Below are 18,203 nucleotides of genomic sequence, written 5' to 3'. Positions count from 1 at the left end.
TGATGACAATGTCCCTGTCCTTGGGGATCCTACAATCTTGACACAAAACAATGAGTGTGTTCCGTGCTTGCTTCCCTGAAGTCAGCTATTTTCTGGTCAAGGAAGAAGTAACTAGGGACCACAAAGAGAAAATCCCAAGGCATCTGATGTGTGATGCAGAACAGGAGTGAGAGTCAAAACCATGTGTTATCTTAACAGCCCAGACAAGAGGTTTTCCCAGCTAAGATACTGGGGAAAAGAATCAGAAAAGATGAGCATTTCGACTTTGATGAAGTTCTTCTAGGAACATAGTCAGAGAGCGCATAAAAACATATACAAGGATGTTCACTGTAGAACTATTTATAACAATGAAAAACTGGAAAAGCCACCTAAATATACAACAATAATAATCAATTAAGCATAATTTGGTATAGTCATACAATTGATAAAGACCAGCACCTAGAAAATGTTCACTGTGTCCCTAATTACATGCTCTAGCTTTCAAAACTGCAAAATTTAGTTCCAAATTTCTAAAGGCAAAGTATCAGCTTCAAAATACTATGTACAGAATGACAGCATTTTTGTAAAAACAACTGGAAGAACATAAGCCATAATGTTATCCTTACATCTGGGTAGTGGAATATGGGTGGTTTTGTTGTTGTTTCCCTTTGTGCTTTTCTGTGTTTTCCAAGTTCTGTGCTTTGAAAACATATTACTTTGTCGGTAGGCAAAAAAAGCCATTTTAAAAACAAACACACAGAGCCAAATTCTCAACTCTCTCAGCATCTGACTGCTAGAAAACTGCAAGAATTATAAACTTGAACCCTCCCATAATTCCCCTCACCCCCAACCCACACACCCAAGATAGAGAGAAAATCAGTGAAACTATGAGACTAAGAGCTTCTTGAAGGAAGATCCTGTTTTGTTGATCTTTGGTTTCCTACCCTGGAGTTCTCGGCACCCTGTAAAGCATATATTTAGGTACTCAGTAAACACTAAAAGGAAAGAGGAAGTGTGGTGAATTTAGACGGCACAGATGCCACTAATGCAATGACATCACTCTACCCCCATACTACCCCCTCTAACCCATCCCAAGTCTGGTCCCTTCCTCTCCTATCTCCAGGCATTGCACAGGCCAGAAAGTAGCTCTTAAAACAGACAAACTGCTGACTCTTTGCACCACAGCATTCATTTTCTGCTTTTTTTTTTCCTTTCCTTTTTCTCTCTTCTTAAAAGGTGATCGTGCCTTTCAGCTAGTACAATGCGCCGCACTGAGCCAGCCTGCCAGTCAGTCTGCAGAGAATCATTGAGAGAATGAATTTGAATAATAAAAGCCAGAACAAGGCAATACCTTGGAGAGAGACTTGGTGTAGTACCTTCAATTTAGAACCTCATTTCAGTGGCTAATGCAGTCGTTGGAGACATTAGCCTAATTTTTGCCAGGAGAGTCCAGCAACACAGCAGTACTAAACATGGGCACAGAAGACCCTACTCATCTCAAAGATAGAGTGCAGAGAATGAAATTAGCAGCACTGCACTTATGGTGCAGAGGAAAGCAAATCCCCACTCCCTTCCCCCAATTCACCACCAACCATGTTTAAAATGAAAAAACACAGGAATGCGTGTGGGAATCAGCACCAGCCTGAAGTTCAAGGGAAGCCAAGACCCCTGAAGGGGCCCCCATGGGGCACTTAAGGACCACAGGAAAGTTAATCTCAAAGGACATCCAATAAATGCAGTTCTACAATAGATCTTGTCCTTGGTAAGCCCCATATGCTGCAACCCTAGAAAGGCTCCAGAACCCCCCAGCAGGTCAGTTCACTGTGGCTAGAAAAGGGAGAAAAGCCCACAAAGGTCAGACTGGAAGTGAGAGGCTCAGCTCCAGACATGTCTACACATACTCAGGGGACAGGGAGGTTGTTCCTAAAACAAGAGCTTCCCACTGGCTAGGCGAAAAAGAAGCCATATCTGGTCTGGTCTGGACTTGCCCTAAGTCTCTCCCCGTGTGATCAGTCTCTTGCTGTAGGAGCCAAGCAGCTCAGGATCTCTGCTTTCCTGTGGCTGTGTGGCTATGCACAGAGAGAAGCAGGAACCTCAGAAGCAGCAACAATATCCCTAGGGAGGGGCCGGCCCAGTGGCACAGCGGTTAAGTGCGCATGTTCCGCTTTGGCAGCCTGAGGTTCGCTGGTTCGGATCCCACGTGCGGACATGGCACCACTTCGCAAGCCATGCTATGGCAGGCGTCCCACATATAAAGTAGAGGAAGATGGGCACGGATGTTAGCTCAGGGCCAGTCCTCCTCAGAAAAAAGAGGAGGATTGGCAGCAGTTAGCTCAGGGCTAATCTTCCTCAAAAAAAAAAAATCCCTAGGGAGCAGTCTCTGAAGAGCTCCCCCCTCCCTCCTAGACTGTGCCCACAGTGGTACCAGCATGGGTCTCCCTGACTGGTCAGGCTGAGGAAAGCACTCCTCTCTCTTATTCTAACAGGTTGGTGGGCCAGCAGCTCTCTCTCTGCCCCTACAGATTTCTCATCGTCTCTGGTCCCCTAATGTCTCACATCTCAATCTGTCCTCCGCTCTGTTATCTTAGGTTCTTTTGACTTATCTAGGGATGGGTGAGAAGACAAAGTTTAACCAAGGCAAGGGTTGTTCACAGGCAAGGATTTTCTAAAACCCAATGCTACTTTTCCTCTGTACTCCCCCAGCAGAGGGCAAAGGAGAGTTCAATGTCACTAGTAACTCACTCTCAACAGCATCACGGCCTCACCAGCACTAGCCTGGAGGCCTCAATGACTTTAAGAGGTCAACACTGTAATGCCAGACACAAAGACACCTGAACATCCAGACCTGTGAGTGGAGGGGTGAGACTGCCAACCTTCTTGTTCAACTGGATTCCCAAGTAGGCTGTGATGCTTAAGGCCAAGGCACTCTGCTATGCTCTTACTGTACTTAACACAGTAGTAAGCACGTAGCAAGCACTCAAACACCTCAGGACTTGAACTCTTCCCATAGGTCTCTCCATTAAGTCCCTAGGATGTGAGAGACTGTCCTCTGTACCTCATAGATAGTAAAGGACAGCCCTATAGGAGAAGCATGGGTTGCGTGGAAGGAAAATCAAAAGAGACGAGAAGCTGGACACCCCAGACTCCACCCAAGAGGCATATGCAATGAGGGGAGCAGTACAGGGATAGGAAGGCAGGACTTGCTCTCCATTTATACTGCCTGCCTGCCAAAATTTATAGGATGGCAGAAATCTTAGATCTGTGGGCAAGGATTGAGTCATATTATGAATCTCCTTTTTCTAAGCATCAAGTGCATCCATCTCAGGAAGCAAAGATGGGGAGGTGCAGGGCAATATGCAGGGAAGGTGGTGGTCTGCAATTGGAAGCACAGATTTCATTCTAATACTAGAGCAGCCTCCTCAAATTACAAAGAGTCTATTCTGGAAGCTAGGAGGGCTGGAGCATGGCTTTGGATAGAATCAAAATACCGTACCATGAAACTATATAATCGCAGTGTTGATAATTTGCCTGTAAGAAGCAAATCTTCCTATAACTATAAATCAATTCCTCACTGCAATTTTAGAAATCTATCCAAAAAAAAATCAGCTATTACCAGAAACTCTAAATACTAGACACTAGAAGCTGAGCTCCAGCATAATTAGGGGAGATTCTGAACGGTGCCCTGAGGCAGACCATACAAGAACAGGGTAGAAAGGAGTTATATACACTTAGAAAGCTCATTTAGGGAATAGGCTGTGCATAATGCATGCAGGCACGGGAGTGCAGACACTCTCTCCCAGAGGCCAGCTTAGAGGCAGGCTGTGAGCCGAGACACTGGCAGATGGCTGCCCCGGTGGCAATTGTGCACACTCCAACGACCACCTCCTCCCATCCACCCTTAAGCACAGACTGATGCTCCCATGAGGGGTGGGGAGCACTGGCAAACATTACCCCCAAAGAATAGTGCCTTTCCCAAGGGAAGGTAAACATTTCCATTAGAAGGCAGAAGCAATTTCTCTCTGTGCAGGGAAAAGGAGCTGCAAACATAAAGTTGCTCATTCAAAAGAGACAGATGATCTCTGCAAACTGAGCAGTGCCAACATGTCTGTAAAGGGTTTGCACATCCATCAGCGCAAGTCGCTACGTGGGGGAAGGGAGCAGGAGCATAGAAGGCCCACTCAGGGTGCAAGACTCTGGCCTCAGGTCACTTGTCATTTAATTAAACAGAAGCCCCAGGAGAGTGGAAGCCAGTCTTCTTTCCACTGGGGTTCTAGCCTGAGCAAAGGTGCAGCAAAGGTTTGATTTGCAGTAGAGTTTCTCCTCCAGCCCAGATGCTCCCAGTCCTCCCAATCCATATCCAACGTCTGTCCACTTCAAGTCTCTGCATTCACGAGCCTTCAGGGGTAGTTTACTGTTCAGTCTTGAGCCAGACACTTCTCCCTCCTACCACCATCCCCCACCTTTTATTTTTCAGTCACATGTGACTAAAAGAGAAATGACAGTTCACTAGCCTTATGCCTAAAATAACCTATAGAGAAATATGGTTTATGAACTCCCCCATAATACAACACATAATTCAGAGCTCAGTCATTTGTCACACTATTGAGTAATCCACACACATCCCAAGGGTCTGACAATAAAATTTGTAAATCAATAGAAAAAGCAGTACACCTTAGCCACTGAGTTAAAATACAAAAAACATTTTTTAGCATTGATTCTTTTTTTTTTACCTTAGAAAATACAGGCTTCTGAGGGTAAATACTTGTGAGTTGTGTGCTGGAATGGAAGACTTTATACTTTCCAGAGCCCCTGACAGCTAACTTCAATGCAAAAATAAAAACTCCAAGATTCACATTCTCCCAATGATAATAATGGCTTTCTTCTACAAACCCTGCTATTAACATGACAGAGATGGCCACATCATTCATAAGAAAAGCACAGGTACCTTCTGCACCCAAGAAGAGCAAGTAAAACACCTGCTTTGTGCAAGAGCAAGGTACTTAAAACAGGAAAGAAAATAATAATAAATTATTGCAGAGCTGAGTTTGAACTCATTTTTCTTTCTTCTAGATGATCAAACAGTAAGTGTAGGGGTAGGCATCACAATTCACAAACATATTGCCATAGTGATTGGTGCTTAGAGGGATAAAAGAGGCAGAATTTCATTTATATTCCAAGGAACAGAAACAAGTGCCCTGATCATTTAGCCCTGCAGAGAGTCTTAATGCCAAATGAGTGGCCTCCTCCCCAGTTGCTGTTTGGGACCACTGCAGCATCAGAACTGAGGTGTGTGTCTGCATTGTTATCTGACCAATTATCTGCCTAGAACAGTCCTCTCCTCAGGATGCAGTGGGTGTGCAGGGGCTAAGGAGGCAGGCATTAGGGTCCCTTAGTAAGAGCTCTCCCTCTGACACAAGAGGTGAGACCAAGTCAGGCCTACTGTGCATGGCTCCATCTTGGTCAGTTCCTTCTTTGCCTAAAGGTCACTTGAACATTCACTTATTTTAACTTTTTATTTTGAAATAATATTAGACTTAGAGAAAAGTTACACAAAAAAAAGTACAGAGTTCCCATATACCCTTCACCCAGCTTCCCCTCACATTAACATCTTAACACAACCATAGAACAATTATTAAAACTAAGAAATTAACATTGGAACAATAATAGTAACTAAACCACAGACTTTATTCGGATTTCACCAGTTTTTCCTCTAATGTCTTTTTTTCTGTTCTAGAATCTAATCTAGGATACCATACCGCATTTAGTTATATCTCCTCAGTCTCCTCCAATCTATGACAGCTCCTGAGTCCTTCTTTGTCTTTCTTGACCTGAACATATTTGAAGAGTGCAGTTATTTTTTAGACCATATCTCAATTTGGGTTTGTCTGATGTCCACTCATTTTTAGTACAAGAGAAACAGTAGTAGCTAACATTTATTGAGCAATTACTATGCACCTGGCATTTCATATGCTTATCTTATTTACTATTTAAAACAACCCCCTGAAGCAGGTATCACTATCCCTATTTTTAAAATGATATTTCATTATAGGATATTTCATTAAACCTTAGTGGAATTAAGCATCTTGCCCATGGCTACCCAGCTGTAAAAGGCAGAGCTGAGGTGTGAACCCAGGGAAGAATGACTCTACAACACTATTGTCTGCTATATTCAAGGCACCCTCACAATAACCAAATGCCAAAATACAGCCTGGACTCTGCCCTCCAGTCATTCCTTCTCTGAAGGAATCTCTTCGAAGAAAGAGTGTTCTAGGCTCTTGTCTTTCTTCCAAAGGAGGCAAACTATTCCACTTTAATTTCTAAGTTCTGCCCATACAACCAGAAATTTCTTTCTCTTGACAAGAAGCACTGTCCTGGCCTAAGGATAAAGAAGAGGTCATTGTTCTCCTGAGACCTCCCTTGGGACCAGTACCAGGCAAAGGGGAAGTATATGAGCATGTAGGTGTGCTCATCTCAAGAGAACTCTCTTCCAAGGGCCTTTGCAAGTATACGGAGATACTGCAGTCACAGGATAAAAAAGAAAAAAAGGAACCTTCTGAGACTGCTTCTTTCCATGTCATGCCCAGAAATACCCAATGATGGGCAACACAAGCTGGCCTCTCCTTCTTTAGCATTAAGCTCTTTGGGAAAGTTGAGGCACAACCCATTCATGCAGCACAAGGAGTGTGTATCAAGGGACAGGGCTACAGAAGACAGACTGGGAAGGACTCCAACTGCACTCCAGGATTTGTTTTTAATGCTTATGACTATAGATCACTCAGTTCCACAGACTTGATTTTTCCCAAATCCTCTTTCTGGCAATGCTAATGTGTTTTTCCTCTCTTTCTGACTGATCAGCGAAATACGTGGCTGAAAGGATTGGCTTGGAAATCATTTCTTTGATGCTGGCAGAATTGAGAAAATATTCCCCCAGCTACACACCCTCACATCTATCCATCCCTGCCACCTGCCACTCAGCTGCAGGTAGAGGCCATTACAGCAAGGTAGGAAAGGAGGCAGAGAGTAGGCAACGAGGGAAGGAAAAAGGGAGAAGGGCCCATAGCGTAAAAACAAAGAAAACAGATACATAAAAAGAGAACATTTTGCTCAAACTGAGTCCCTATAGAACCAAGACTTTCACTGACACGCATAAGCAGGGTTAGATGATACCAGCAAATAGGTGAAAAGACTCAACCTTCCTTTGACTTGTCTTTCTCTTATTTCTCACCACTTCCTTTTACCGCCCCCGAAAAGTGCACCCCCAACTCCATCACTAAGATGGACCCCTGTAAATCAAACACTTTATCTGGCTGCCCCTATTACTGCCAGTTTTGTACAGGAAAGAGCTTCTCCCCTTTGAAATCCACCATTCTACACCTAACTCCAAGATATCCTCAGCTAGCTATTTTGATCAAATACTGGAGGGTGAAATGCTAATGGTCTTTAGGGAACAATTCCTCAGCCTCTCCATCTGCAATCTAAACCAGTGGGAATCTAAAGTCAACTAATAGCCCTCAAATCATACCGCACATAGGGCTACTTACCTCACTGTGTTTAGGGACATCTGGATTACCCCTAAATCTAACCTAGGAAACAAAAATGGGGCAGTTTGAATAGTTTTGTATCCTCTTGAGTAATTCGCCCCCCCCAATGTCAACAGCCTCCAAAATTCACATTTTGTTCCCACGTAGACCTTAAATAGCACTGCTTTCGAGCAATGATCTTGCAGTTTCTATCTTCAGAAGAAAGAAAGGAAATCCTGGGAAAAGCAATGGGATCTGACACCCCTTCACTAGCCAATCACTGCTCCAAAAGAGACCAAGAGAAGATATAACCACTCCCTCATGGAGCACCTTGAGGCTTTCCTTAAACAATGTACAGAAAGCACTGAGCACAAGGAGGTTTCTCCAAAAATGTTAGTTTTCCTCCCTTCCCCAACAGCTAGACTAGAATTCCTGGGTCCTATTCCGCCTTAGTCATTCTTCCCCATGAGATACCAGACAACCTCCTCACTCTATGTCCAAAAATCTGACTTGGCGAAACCAGAATGACAGAATGCAGATTAACAAGATGATATTCATGCAACATTTAGAGGACTACTCGAGTAGGGGACAGGGTAGTTTTTTTTCCCCCTAGGCAAAAAAAACCTTTATAAATACACCATATTACTATTCCATAAAAACTCACCTCTGCCCAGATAAACTAATTATGGCCACAAGTAATCAAATCTGAAAACTTTTTAACCCAAAGAAATGGTTCTCTCCTTCCAAACAACTGCATTATACAAACAAGAAACAGACTATCCTGGATTTAAAGAAATTAAAATACAACTCAATCTTTGTTTGTCCAAATCAACATATGATGAGAAATAAGGCAAGACCAACAACCTACTAGACAAACAATAAAAAAACAAAACCCCAACATGAACAGAAATACAATCAGCCTGATTAGAGCACAAGCAAGAGAAGAGTTACAGAGCCCCCAGCACAGGCCTTTACCTCATTCAGGTTCTTTTCAGGCTGCCTAGAAAACCAGTGGCCAGAGGGGAACCACCCCCACTCTGATCTTGGGCATTGCAAGGGGCTTCAAAGAGTCTTGATGTTCCCTGTTTCAGAAGAGGGAAGATTAGAGCAGCGTCAGCAGAGCTTCCAGTAAAGCTTTCCTGCTTGCCCCATAGGCCAGGTAGACAAAGGTCTCCCTCACCAACCCCAAAGACAAACCAACAGTCCCCTTAATGATAATGATCTTTCCTCACACTCTAGCTATTTACTGTCCAGGGCTCAGATTACTCTAGAAATTCACCAAACCCACTGGTCCTGGCCCACCATAAAGTCAGGCTGTCAGGTGTCAGTTGGGCCCTTTCTGATATTGGGCAATGCTTAGTTCTGACCTCTTGATTGTCTAAGCATCCTCCTCATAATGGTTCTTCCTAACTACTCCATCCTCAAGCAACAAATTGAATCCTTCTCTTTTCATCATCCAAGGTAGAAGCCTCATCCTCAGCTTGCCTCAGAAAACCGAAGACAGGGGCCGGCTCCGTGGCCGAGTGGTTAAGTTCACGCGCTCCGCTGTGGTGGCCCAGGGTTCGGATCCTGGGCGCGGACATGGCACCGCTCATCAGGCCACGTTGAGGCGGCGTCCCACATTCCACAACTAGAAGGACCTGCAACTAAGATATACAACTATGTACAGTGGGGGTTGGGGAGATAAAGCAGAAAAAAAAAAAGATTGGCAACAGTTGTTAGCCTAGGTGCCAAAAAACAAAGAAAACCGAAGACATCTAATGGAAGCTTCTCAATTTTCCTCCACGTCTGTCCCACTTTTCCTTGTTTTCTTCTAGCCTCTGCTTCTAAATTCCAAGGCTCATCATATTCACAAGGCCAACAGTTTCCAGCTGCCACCTAAACACTTTGCCTCATCAATGATCTTCTCTCTGGGATTTTAAATCTCTCTGTTAACACTGGCTCCTTTCTCCTCTGCCTTCCAACATACACAAAAGCTCTCTCCACTCAGCTTCGATGACCTTGCCTCTGGGAAGTCTTTCCTTCAGGGCCCCTCCTCTGTGTTCTCACAAAGCTACATTCCTGTCTGGGGTCCTCCTATACCATTAGCCCAGGCAGACGAGCCTCTGTCAATGCCTGCCATGGGGTCTCCAGCATCCAAGCACTATACCTGGAACATTACAGGAGTTCAACAAATGTAACATGAAATAAACAAGCTTTTTGATGTGGCCATCTCTAAAATTACTGTTTTAGTTCTCTTCTTCCACTTATTCTCAAACTCCTCAAACCCAGGAGTTTATATCACCTTTCTTCATTTCTTCAGCTTCTATTCATCACACCCCCTGAATGGACTCAACTACACACTCATAGCTTACCTTACTTTCACATCCTCAGATATACTGCCTTTTCATTTCTCCTCATCTCCCCTCCCTCCTTCTCACTGTCTCCCACCTCTGACAGAGGGGATACTGTCCACCACCACCATCCCATTATTGCCCTACACATCCCTGCCTCTCCAGCCAGGTAGATATACTCTCACTATTAGGTCTGGGTTCATAGCATCCCCCACCTCCACTCATGCTTCCTACCTGTCCTCTTCTCTACCTAGTCAAATATTATCTCTTAAGTTACTGATCAATTCCTACCTCCAGTGCTGTGACAAAACTAAGAATGCAACAGGTTCTAAAAAAGAGACTCTTATTCCAGCTCCAGGCCAGCCCTTGAGAGCTACTCCAGAGCTGGTTAGTCTCAACCTTGTAGATGGCCTGGACAATCTTAGCCAGCAAGGTGAGGCCAATATGAGAGAGAAGGGAAGTCAAGGCTACAAAGATTCTCTGAACTAAACCAAGCCCTGGGTGTGAGAGGTGGGACTAGTTTTGGCAGCTAGTTTTCCATTATCCCTACTCCAGTCTACATTTTTCATTTCAGCCACTTTGGGGGTCTCGATCTTCAAGAGCTGAGGCTGTGCCACTCTGGTAAATACTCGTTATTAAACCTTCAAGAGAACAGGCAGATGGAAGCAGAGGAAGGGGAGGATAAGGGACTAGGGTGAGCATTAAGCATACAAATACTTGTTAGAAAGCAGACAGCCAACAGCTGCTCTCCATCACCACCAAAGTCCACAGATTGCAAACTGGACCCTGGCCTGCCGCATTCGGGTAATGAAGGCCAAAGCCCAGGCAGAGATGCTCTGGTGCCAGCACTGAGCTCAGCCAGCCAATCAAAATGGCCTCAGCCTTGGCAGTGGCTGCCATGGAGGTCACAGGCCTTCCTGTCCTGGCCTCCTCCTGCTCCCCTAGAGGGGTGTAGGATTTGACTGCTGAGGGGCAGTGGTCAGCCATCCTTGGAGAACTCCAAATATGGGAAATGAAGTCTCTCTGAAAGAGATCTAAATCATCTTCATGGAGCCTTCTGTGGCCTTCATGTATTCCAACCCAACATCCTTTTCTCTCTCAGTACAGGGTAATTTGGAGCTTCAGAAATTTTTCCTACAAGCCTCAAGAGATCTGGCATCCTGCTATGCCCCAAGGAGTTTCCCTGACAAACTCGAATTACCAAGGAGCAAAGGAGATGCTCAGAGTGGAGAACTCTTAACAAAGACTGAGGAGGTGGCAGTAACAGGGGAGATTGGCCAGAAGTTTAGGTAGGAGAGGAAGAGATAAAGTTCTTGGGGAACCCCCAAAAAACTTGAAAAGCTGGGGAGGATGGCACTGTGCAGGAGTGGCACAAAGATAAGCACTGTTGAACACCTCATCCTATAAAGTTGCTGGAGATAGCAACTTGTGTTCAAAAGATGAGAAAGACTACCCCAACACAAAAACCATGCTGTTTCCTCTATCCAGCCCCTGTTCCACCTTTCCAGCACTGCACTTGAGCCAGGGTGAAAGATCATCCAATAGACGCCCCGTGCTATACCGCTCCCTCTGGCCATCACTTCCTGGTAGCAGCCAACAGGTCCCACTGCCTTACTCTGATAAGCCACAGGAGCTTAGGTATGAACTGCCCTTAACCAACACACCCACTGCTCGTGGCACAGAGGTACAGGTGAGTGTGCCTGCATGTGGGCGATGGGACAGAAGCAGGTCATACTCTTTGTGGGCCATCCTGGGGCATAACATGACCTGGAAGGAAGACCACTCCAGGCTAGTAGAGGAAGGTAGGGTCACCTCCCTCCCAACCACAGAGCTGAGGATGTGGCAGAAGGCAGTGGGAGCTTTGTCCCACCTCCATTGCAGCTTGTGGTATAATAAAAAAATATATCTGGTCTTTACCCCCAGTTCCTGGCACAGAGTTCCTAAAACCCTTTGAACTTCCTAAGTGATAGCAGTAGCTTTTGTTATTCTTGAGTTTATGCTAACGAGATGACTCTTGGTGGGAGGCCTTTAGATAACTTCAGGATGGGGCTGGTTACCAGAAAGATCAAGCCACTATTAGAAGATTGAATTTTTAGCCCCATCCCCTGACCTTCAGGGAGGGGAGGAGGCCTGGAGATTGAGTTCAATCACCAATGGCCAACGATTTAATCAATCATGTCTATGTAACGAAACCTCCATAAAAGCCCCTAAACAACAGGGTTTGGAGAGCTTCTGGGTTGGCATACATATTGAAGAGCTGGGAGGATGGTGTGCCTAGAGAGGGCATGGAAGCTCTGTGCCCTTCTCCGGATATCTTGTCCTATGCATCTCTTCCATTTGGCCGTTCTTGAGTTGTATCCTTTACAATAAATCAGTAAATGTAAGTAAAGTGTTTCCTGAGTTCTGTGAGCTGGTTTAGCAAATTACTGAACCTGAGGAGGGGGTCATAGGAATCCCCAATTTACAGCTGGTCAGTCCAGAATACAGGTGGCCTGGGACTTGCAACTGCCATCTGAAGCAGAGGAAGTGTTACTGAATCCTTTAACTTGTGGAATCTGACACTAACCCCAGGTAGTGTCAGAATTGAACTTTGTTGGACACCCAGTTATTGTCAGAGGACTGGAGAATCATACAGTCCCTTCCAAGCTGCAAGAGGCCAAAGGCCTCACAGAGACAATCCCACACTCACCCAAGACCAGAGTCAGGTGCTCCTTCAGACAGATGTCCAGGGCCTGCAGGAAATCAGACTCCTCTCTTAAATACTTGAAACAGAGTAGTTGGTCTACTATAAACGAGGTTTTTAAAATTCAATTCCCTCCTATTGCTCATGCAGATCTGAAATGATCTGACCAGATGGCTGGTGCTCTATAATTCTTGGATTGCTCTCATCAGTTGTTAATGATTTGGATTTTTTTCTCTTTTCCTTTTTTTTTTTTAACCCCCTCACATGAACGTGTTCCTGCACAGGCTTCCTGTGTGCTCCCATCAAGTGAGCTCTTTGTAACTAATGCCAATATTTCAGAGGTTCTCACAGCCACCTGTAAGTCAGCTTAGGTCAATAAGGAGGCCCAGGTTTGAGCTTCCTTGAGTCCACATGGGGCCAACATGCAGCAATAGCTAACAGACAGGACAAGGGGCCCTTTTCTCATGCTGCCTTCTCACCTCCACTTCTCCTTCAGGTCCCCAAGGAAAGGGAGGCAGCAAAGGCATATTTTTCTAAACGAAAACTACAGCCACTTATTGAATATTTCCTATGTGCCAGGCCCCACATGAAACATTTCACATATGTTAATCTTGTTTCAGTTTCACACCATCTCTGTGAAGTAGATATTTTCAGATGAGGAAACTAAGGTTCAGAGATTTTAATCAACCTGACGAAGGCCACATAGCTCAAAAAGAGAACTGAAGGTGGGGTTGAAGATTTAGTATCATAAAATTTGACTTGCTGCTCCACTGAGATCTCAAGGGTAGAGAGAGAAGGCTCTGGCCACCCCATCATCCTTTGTGCCCTCAATGAGCACAAGACACTTCCATGAGGACATCCAAAACACTTTGGTGGCTTTTTCTGTTTCTATACCCTCTGTGAGACTATAAGCTGCTGGAAGGCAGGAGTCATGTCCCATTTGCCACCCAGAAAGGTAGTGTGTACAGTGGTTAGGAGCTCAGGCTTAGGGCCAGACAAAGCTAGGTTTGAATTTTGACTCTACCACTTATTGATCATTTGGCTAAGTCACTTTCCCTCTCTGAGACTCAGTTTTATCTATAAAAATGAGGGTAGTTATAGCACCAGACCTCAAAGGATGCCTGGCACAGTCAATGCTCAATAAATGTGAGCTATTATCTTTATCTCTATCAGTACAGTGCCTGGCACAAAGCAGGATTTCAGAAAATACCCAGGGAGCATAAGGCCCACCATATTTTCTGTGACTGGCTTTCTGTAATAACAAGTACACAGGCACAAAGTCCTGGAGTTCAGGAGTCCTCAGCCCCAGGACAAATTCCTGAGTTCCCTGCCAAGAACCCACAGGACCTGCCAGCAAACAGCTTTCCTCTGCTTGCTTGTGAACAGCTGATGCTGAATCCACACTCAAATGCTTGCTGTGCCTCCGTAAGGTGAGACAGATCCCAAAATAAACTAGAAGAGAAAGAGAGACAGGAAAATCACTTCCAGGAACAAGCAGCTCGCAGTGAGGATGCTGACAGTAATAACAGAGGCAGGCAGACTTCAGGAGAGTGACCTGCAGCTGCTCCAGGGCTGACCAGCTGGGGCCCAATTCCCACCTGGCCTGGTGGGAAGGCCCTTTAAGTCATAGGTTGGTCCCCTGGTGTTCCAGGCCACAGCAGGCAGTCTAGAAATCTGCCTTCAAATGAGCCCAGACTATGTACCCCAATATCCCCCTCTTGGAGGCCTGAGAACAACAGAGCTGAGGCCCTCCCTTCAGAAAGCTCAGGGATCAAAAGGTACCAAACCAGGTCTATGTTAACGTAAACTAGCCATTTTGCCATCTTCTTAAAAGTATCCAAAAGCGACTCCACCATCTTCCTGTGCCATGCGCTGACTCTCAGGCAGGAAATGCTATGCCAACCAATTCTGCTCCTTCATCAAAAATCTCTGTGGAGGGGCCAGCCCGGTGGCACAGTGGTTAAGTGCACATGTTCCGCTTCGGCGGCCTGGGGTTGGCCAGTTTGGATCCCAGGTGTGGACATGGCACCACGTGGCAAGCCATGCTGTGGTAGGCATCCCACATATAAAGTAGAGGAAGATGGGCACGGATGTTAGCTCAGAGCCAGTCTTCCTCAGAAAAAAGAGGATTGGCAGATGTTAGCTCAGGGCTAATCTTCCTCAGGGGGGAAAAAAAATTCTGTGGAGCAAGAGGGGGAGAGCATTTCATGACCACAGAAGTCTCTCCATCTCACCGTAAGTTCTTTTCCCCATCTAACGCCAGAGAGGACAGGAAGCCTCCATGCTCATGCATCCTCACTGGCATCCAATTCCACAAGTGAGTTGAAGGGGTGGCACAAATGGAGAATTTATCATTTAAAATCAGAATGCTGGGTACTGAGTGATGTCTTCACGTCAAGAATCTTCACAACTGTCTCTGCAGCAGGTAGGGCAGGACATTTCCCCCACATCACCAGTGGGGAAACTGAAGAGCAGAAGGATTCAGCGACTTGCCCAATATCCCCTAAGCAAAGCTAAGATTTGAACCAGGGCTGGCTGAGTCTACATCTGCCCTCTGTACCATTACTTATACTACCTCCACATTTATCTACCCATCAAACAAGTTCCCAGGACTAGCTACATTCCTTTTAACCTTTAGGTAGCTGTGTTGAAAGCTCTCAGGCAGTATTCAGAGTGGTGAATTAAATATACTGTGACTGAAGGCAAGTGCCAGCTATCCACACACACCACTGAGAGGTCAATTTCCTACCAACAGACATACATACAAAACCGTCTCAATATATACACAGAATGCCTTAATACTGTACTGGGGCCTAAGAGAGTCTTGTCTGTCTCTACCAGTTTGACTTGACAGCATCCGACTCTGAATCACCCCACATCAGACACTGAGGCCAGTCTTGTGACTAAAGACTCTCTCATAGAAGCCTCTCACCTAACCTCCCCTCACCAGTTCTGCTTTGGGGGTGAGCACAGGCAAAAATATTCTTGGGATGGGGCAGATATGACTATAACAAAAGCTGTTTTGCCCCCTGAGCTGTGGGGCCTCAGTGTCTGTGCTCAACTGCAATACACCAGCCTTTGGGGCAGCTTCAAGGGAATCTGGGGCAGAAGAATTTATGAGGGGCTCTCGAGAAACTAGAAGGCAGAGGGTCATGTCAATGGGGCATCAAGTAAAATGTAAAAATCAGTGTTCCGTTCTAACTCTCCAAGAGGCACTCAGAGCCCTCAGCCCGCCCTTGTCACATACACTCTGGCTCTCCCTCCCCAAAGCTACAGAGGGGGCCTCTTTTGCTTAGCCATTAACAGCAGCCCCACTGCCCAGAGATCTGGGCAAAGGCTTCACGTCAGATCTTTCAGGTTTGTTCTGCAATTGGACCAGGACTTTGAAGGGGGTCACAGGAACAATGAGTAGGAATGGGAACCACAAGACATTGACCTCCATCTGCTCCACACACTTGCCTGGTTAAAAGTGGTACAAGCACTTTTAACCACATAAAACCAGCAGATACAGCTCACATCTTCCACTCTTCACCCATGAAGGCCCCTCTTAGTTTTAGTCCTCAAGGACCAAGGGGCTTAGCTCTCACTGAAGCTGCAGGAGGACAGCCAATGTTTGAATCTGCTGAACCCACTACCTCTGTTCCTAAAACCTCCCTCTACCCAAAGCCATTAGCTCCTACTTGGCTTCCTTGCTGCTTCATCACTCTTCTGTGGCAGCAACGACTGGTATGCAAGCCCAGCAGGAACAATACTGCTACCAGAAAGTTGGCTGGCACAGCAAACACTACCCTGCCAGCACAGCAGCAATAGGGGCAGTGAGGACATGGTGATGAATACCAGTAAGGAGCTGATGAAAAATACACTGCCAGGGTTTGCCATCCACCTTGTGCAGAACACAGTCTACTCCTGAAAACAGGCCAAAGTGTCACCATAGTGGGACTGCAGCCAAGGATAGCTAAAACTAGAAGGAAAAGTGGGAGGAAGGCGGGTTCAGGCTCTGGGGTTAAGGACAGAAGACAAGTTAGCTGAATGACGTAGGTCAAGTTATCTAATCTTTCTGAGCTTCGATGTTTTCGTCCGAAAAAGATAATCGTTCCTATTATTGTGAAGACAGAACAAAATCATGCACATGAAGCACTTAGCATAGTACCTGAATATGGTAAACTCTCTACAATTGCTGGCTATTTGCATTATTATTTTAAGCCCTGGGCCCAGCTCATAAAAGGGTTAGAAAGTTGTTCCTTCTGACGACACCCCATTTAAAACCCAGGCCAGGACCAGCCTGTTTCTTGGCAGAGGTTCCTTTAGCAACAGAACACTCCTGCCCCACACCAGTGCTCAGGACTCTCCCGTGAACAATGTCAGCAGTGTTGAGACGAGCAACAGAGCCCAAAATAGCATTTGCAGAGCGAGGCACATGTCACTGCCTCTCCTGTGCTTCAGAAGTGCAAGGAAAGAAAGTTTTCAATCACTTGCTCAGAAAGCTTGGCCACCCACCACCTTCCTTCCTTCCAGTGCATTCAGACGCCGCAATTTCTATTCTGTTGGAAAATGAATGTCCCTGAGCCCTGCAGCAGCAGCCACCACTCTGATGGACCACAATGTTCCCCTCCAGTGGGCCAGAGAGTGGCCGCTCCTACAAAGCAGCCCTGTGGAGACAAAGGACATATACAGTTTGAGTTCAGAGTGTGTTTCCTGGGGAGAGGGCTGGGCTTGGTACCTGGCCGAAGGGGCTCCCACTCATGGGTTGGGTGAAACACCTCCAGGACCTCTGGGTCCAGCTCCTCCTCTGCTGTGGTTTCCTTTCTCTCCGTTTCTTTGGTGCTGCTCTTCTCTGTGTTGGTCAGTGCAAACTCCTTCAGAGAAAAGAAAACACAGCGCATGACCCACCACAGCTAAGCACCAGGCAAGCAGAAAGAAAATGGCCTGGGGTGGTCCATTCTTCTCCTCCAGGTCCCTCCTCCCCTTCCCAGCCATGTTTGGACCTTTCACAAGGTTAGCCCCAGAACCAATATGAGTGAGGCAATACAATTAAATGAACACAGCATTTGTTGTATGTATGTGGTACTTCTGTGTATGCATTTTTAAAAAGTCCAGAAGGGGGCTGGCCCCATGGCCAAGTGGTTAAAGGTCCACGCACTCCACTTTGGTAGTCCAGGGTTCACAGGTTTGGATCCCAGGCATGGACATACTCCACTCATCAGCCATGCTGTGGAGGCATCCCACATACAAAGTAAAGGAAGACTGGCATAGACGTTAGCTCAGGACTAATCTTCCTCAAAAAAGAGGAGGACTGGCAACAGATGTTAGCTCAGGGTGAGTCTTCCTCACAAAAAAAAAAAAAGTCCAGAAGGTTCCATACTATCTCGAGGAGGTTAAAGGAACATACTAGGGAGAGGGGTTGACCAAAGTAGACAATAAGAACCTTTACTTTTTACTTGATATGCTATTATACTGTTTGACGTTTTAAACTCATACCTATTACTCCTACAATTAAAAAAACAGATATTTATAAAAGAAAAAACACACATATGAATGTGAGAGTAAGGCCTCAAATGGCCAACACAGATGTACAAAAGCTGGCAGCTGAGGCCCAACTGATTCCTAAGCAGCCCAGCAGGGCACCGCAAGAGCCTGGCACTTCCCCGGAGTTCCTATGGGGCATAAACGACCTCTTGGGACATTCCA

The 18,203-nt window shown here is 45.8% G+C and overlaps 1 protein-coding gene across 4 annotated transcripts in view; it reads right to left on the bottom strand.

Annotated features, from left to right (window-relative positions):
- Positions 1-18,203, bottom strand: part of SIL1 (SIL1 nucleotide exchange factor) — a 253,145-nt gene that overhangs the window by 130,765 nt on the left and 104,177 nt on the right. For all 4 annotated transcript variants that reach the window (XM_046668572.1, XM_046668574.1, XM_046668573.1 and 1 more), the window contains one exon: positions 17,236-17,371. In XM_046668572.1, the coding sequence (XP_046524528.1) occupies positions 17,236-17,371 (136 nt within the window). The remainder of the gene's footprint in view (positions 1-17,235; positions 17,372-18,203) is intronic.

The sequence above is a fragment of the Equus quagga genome, chromosome 7 (assembly GCF_021613505.1).
Source record: "Equus quagga isolate Etosha38 chromosome 7, UCLA_HA_Equagga_1.0, whole genome shotgun sequence".
In the NCBI taxonomy this organism is placed as follows: domain Eukaryota; kingdom Metazoa; phylum Chordata; class Mammalia; order Perissodactyla; family Equidae; genus Equus; species Equus quagga.
Note: the sequence above shows the minus strand (reverse complement) of the source record. Positions and strands in the feature narration are given on the sequence as shown.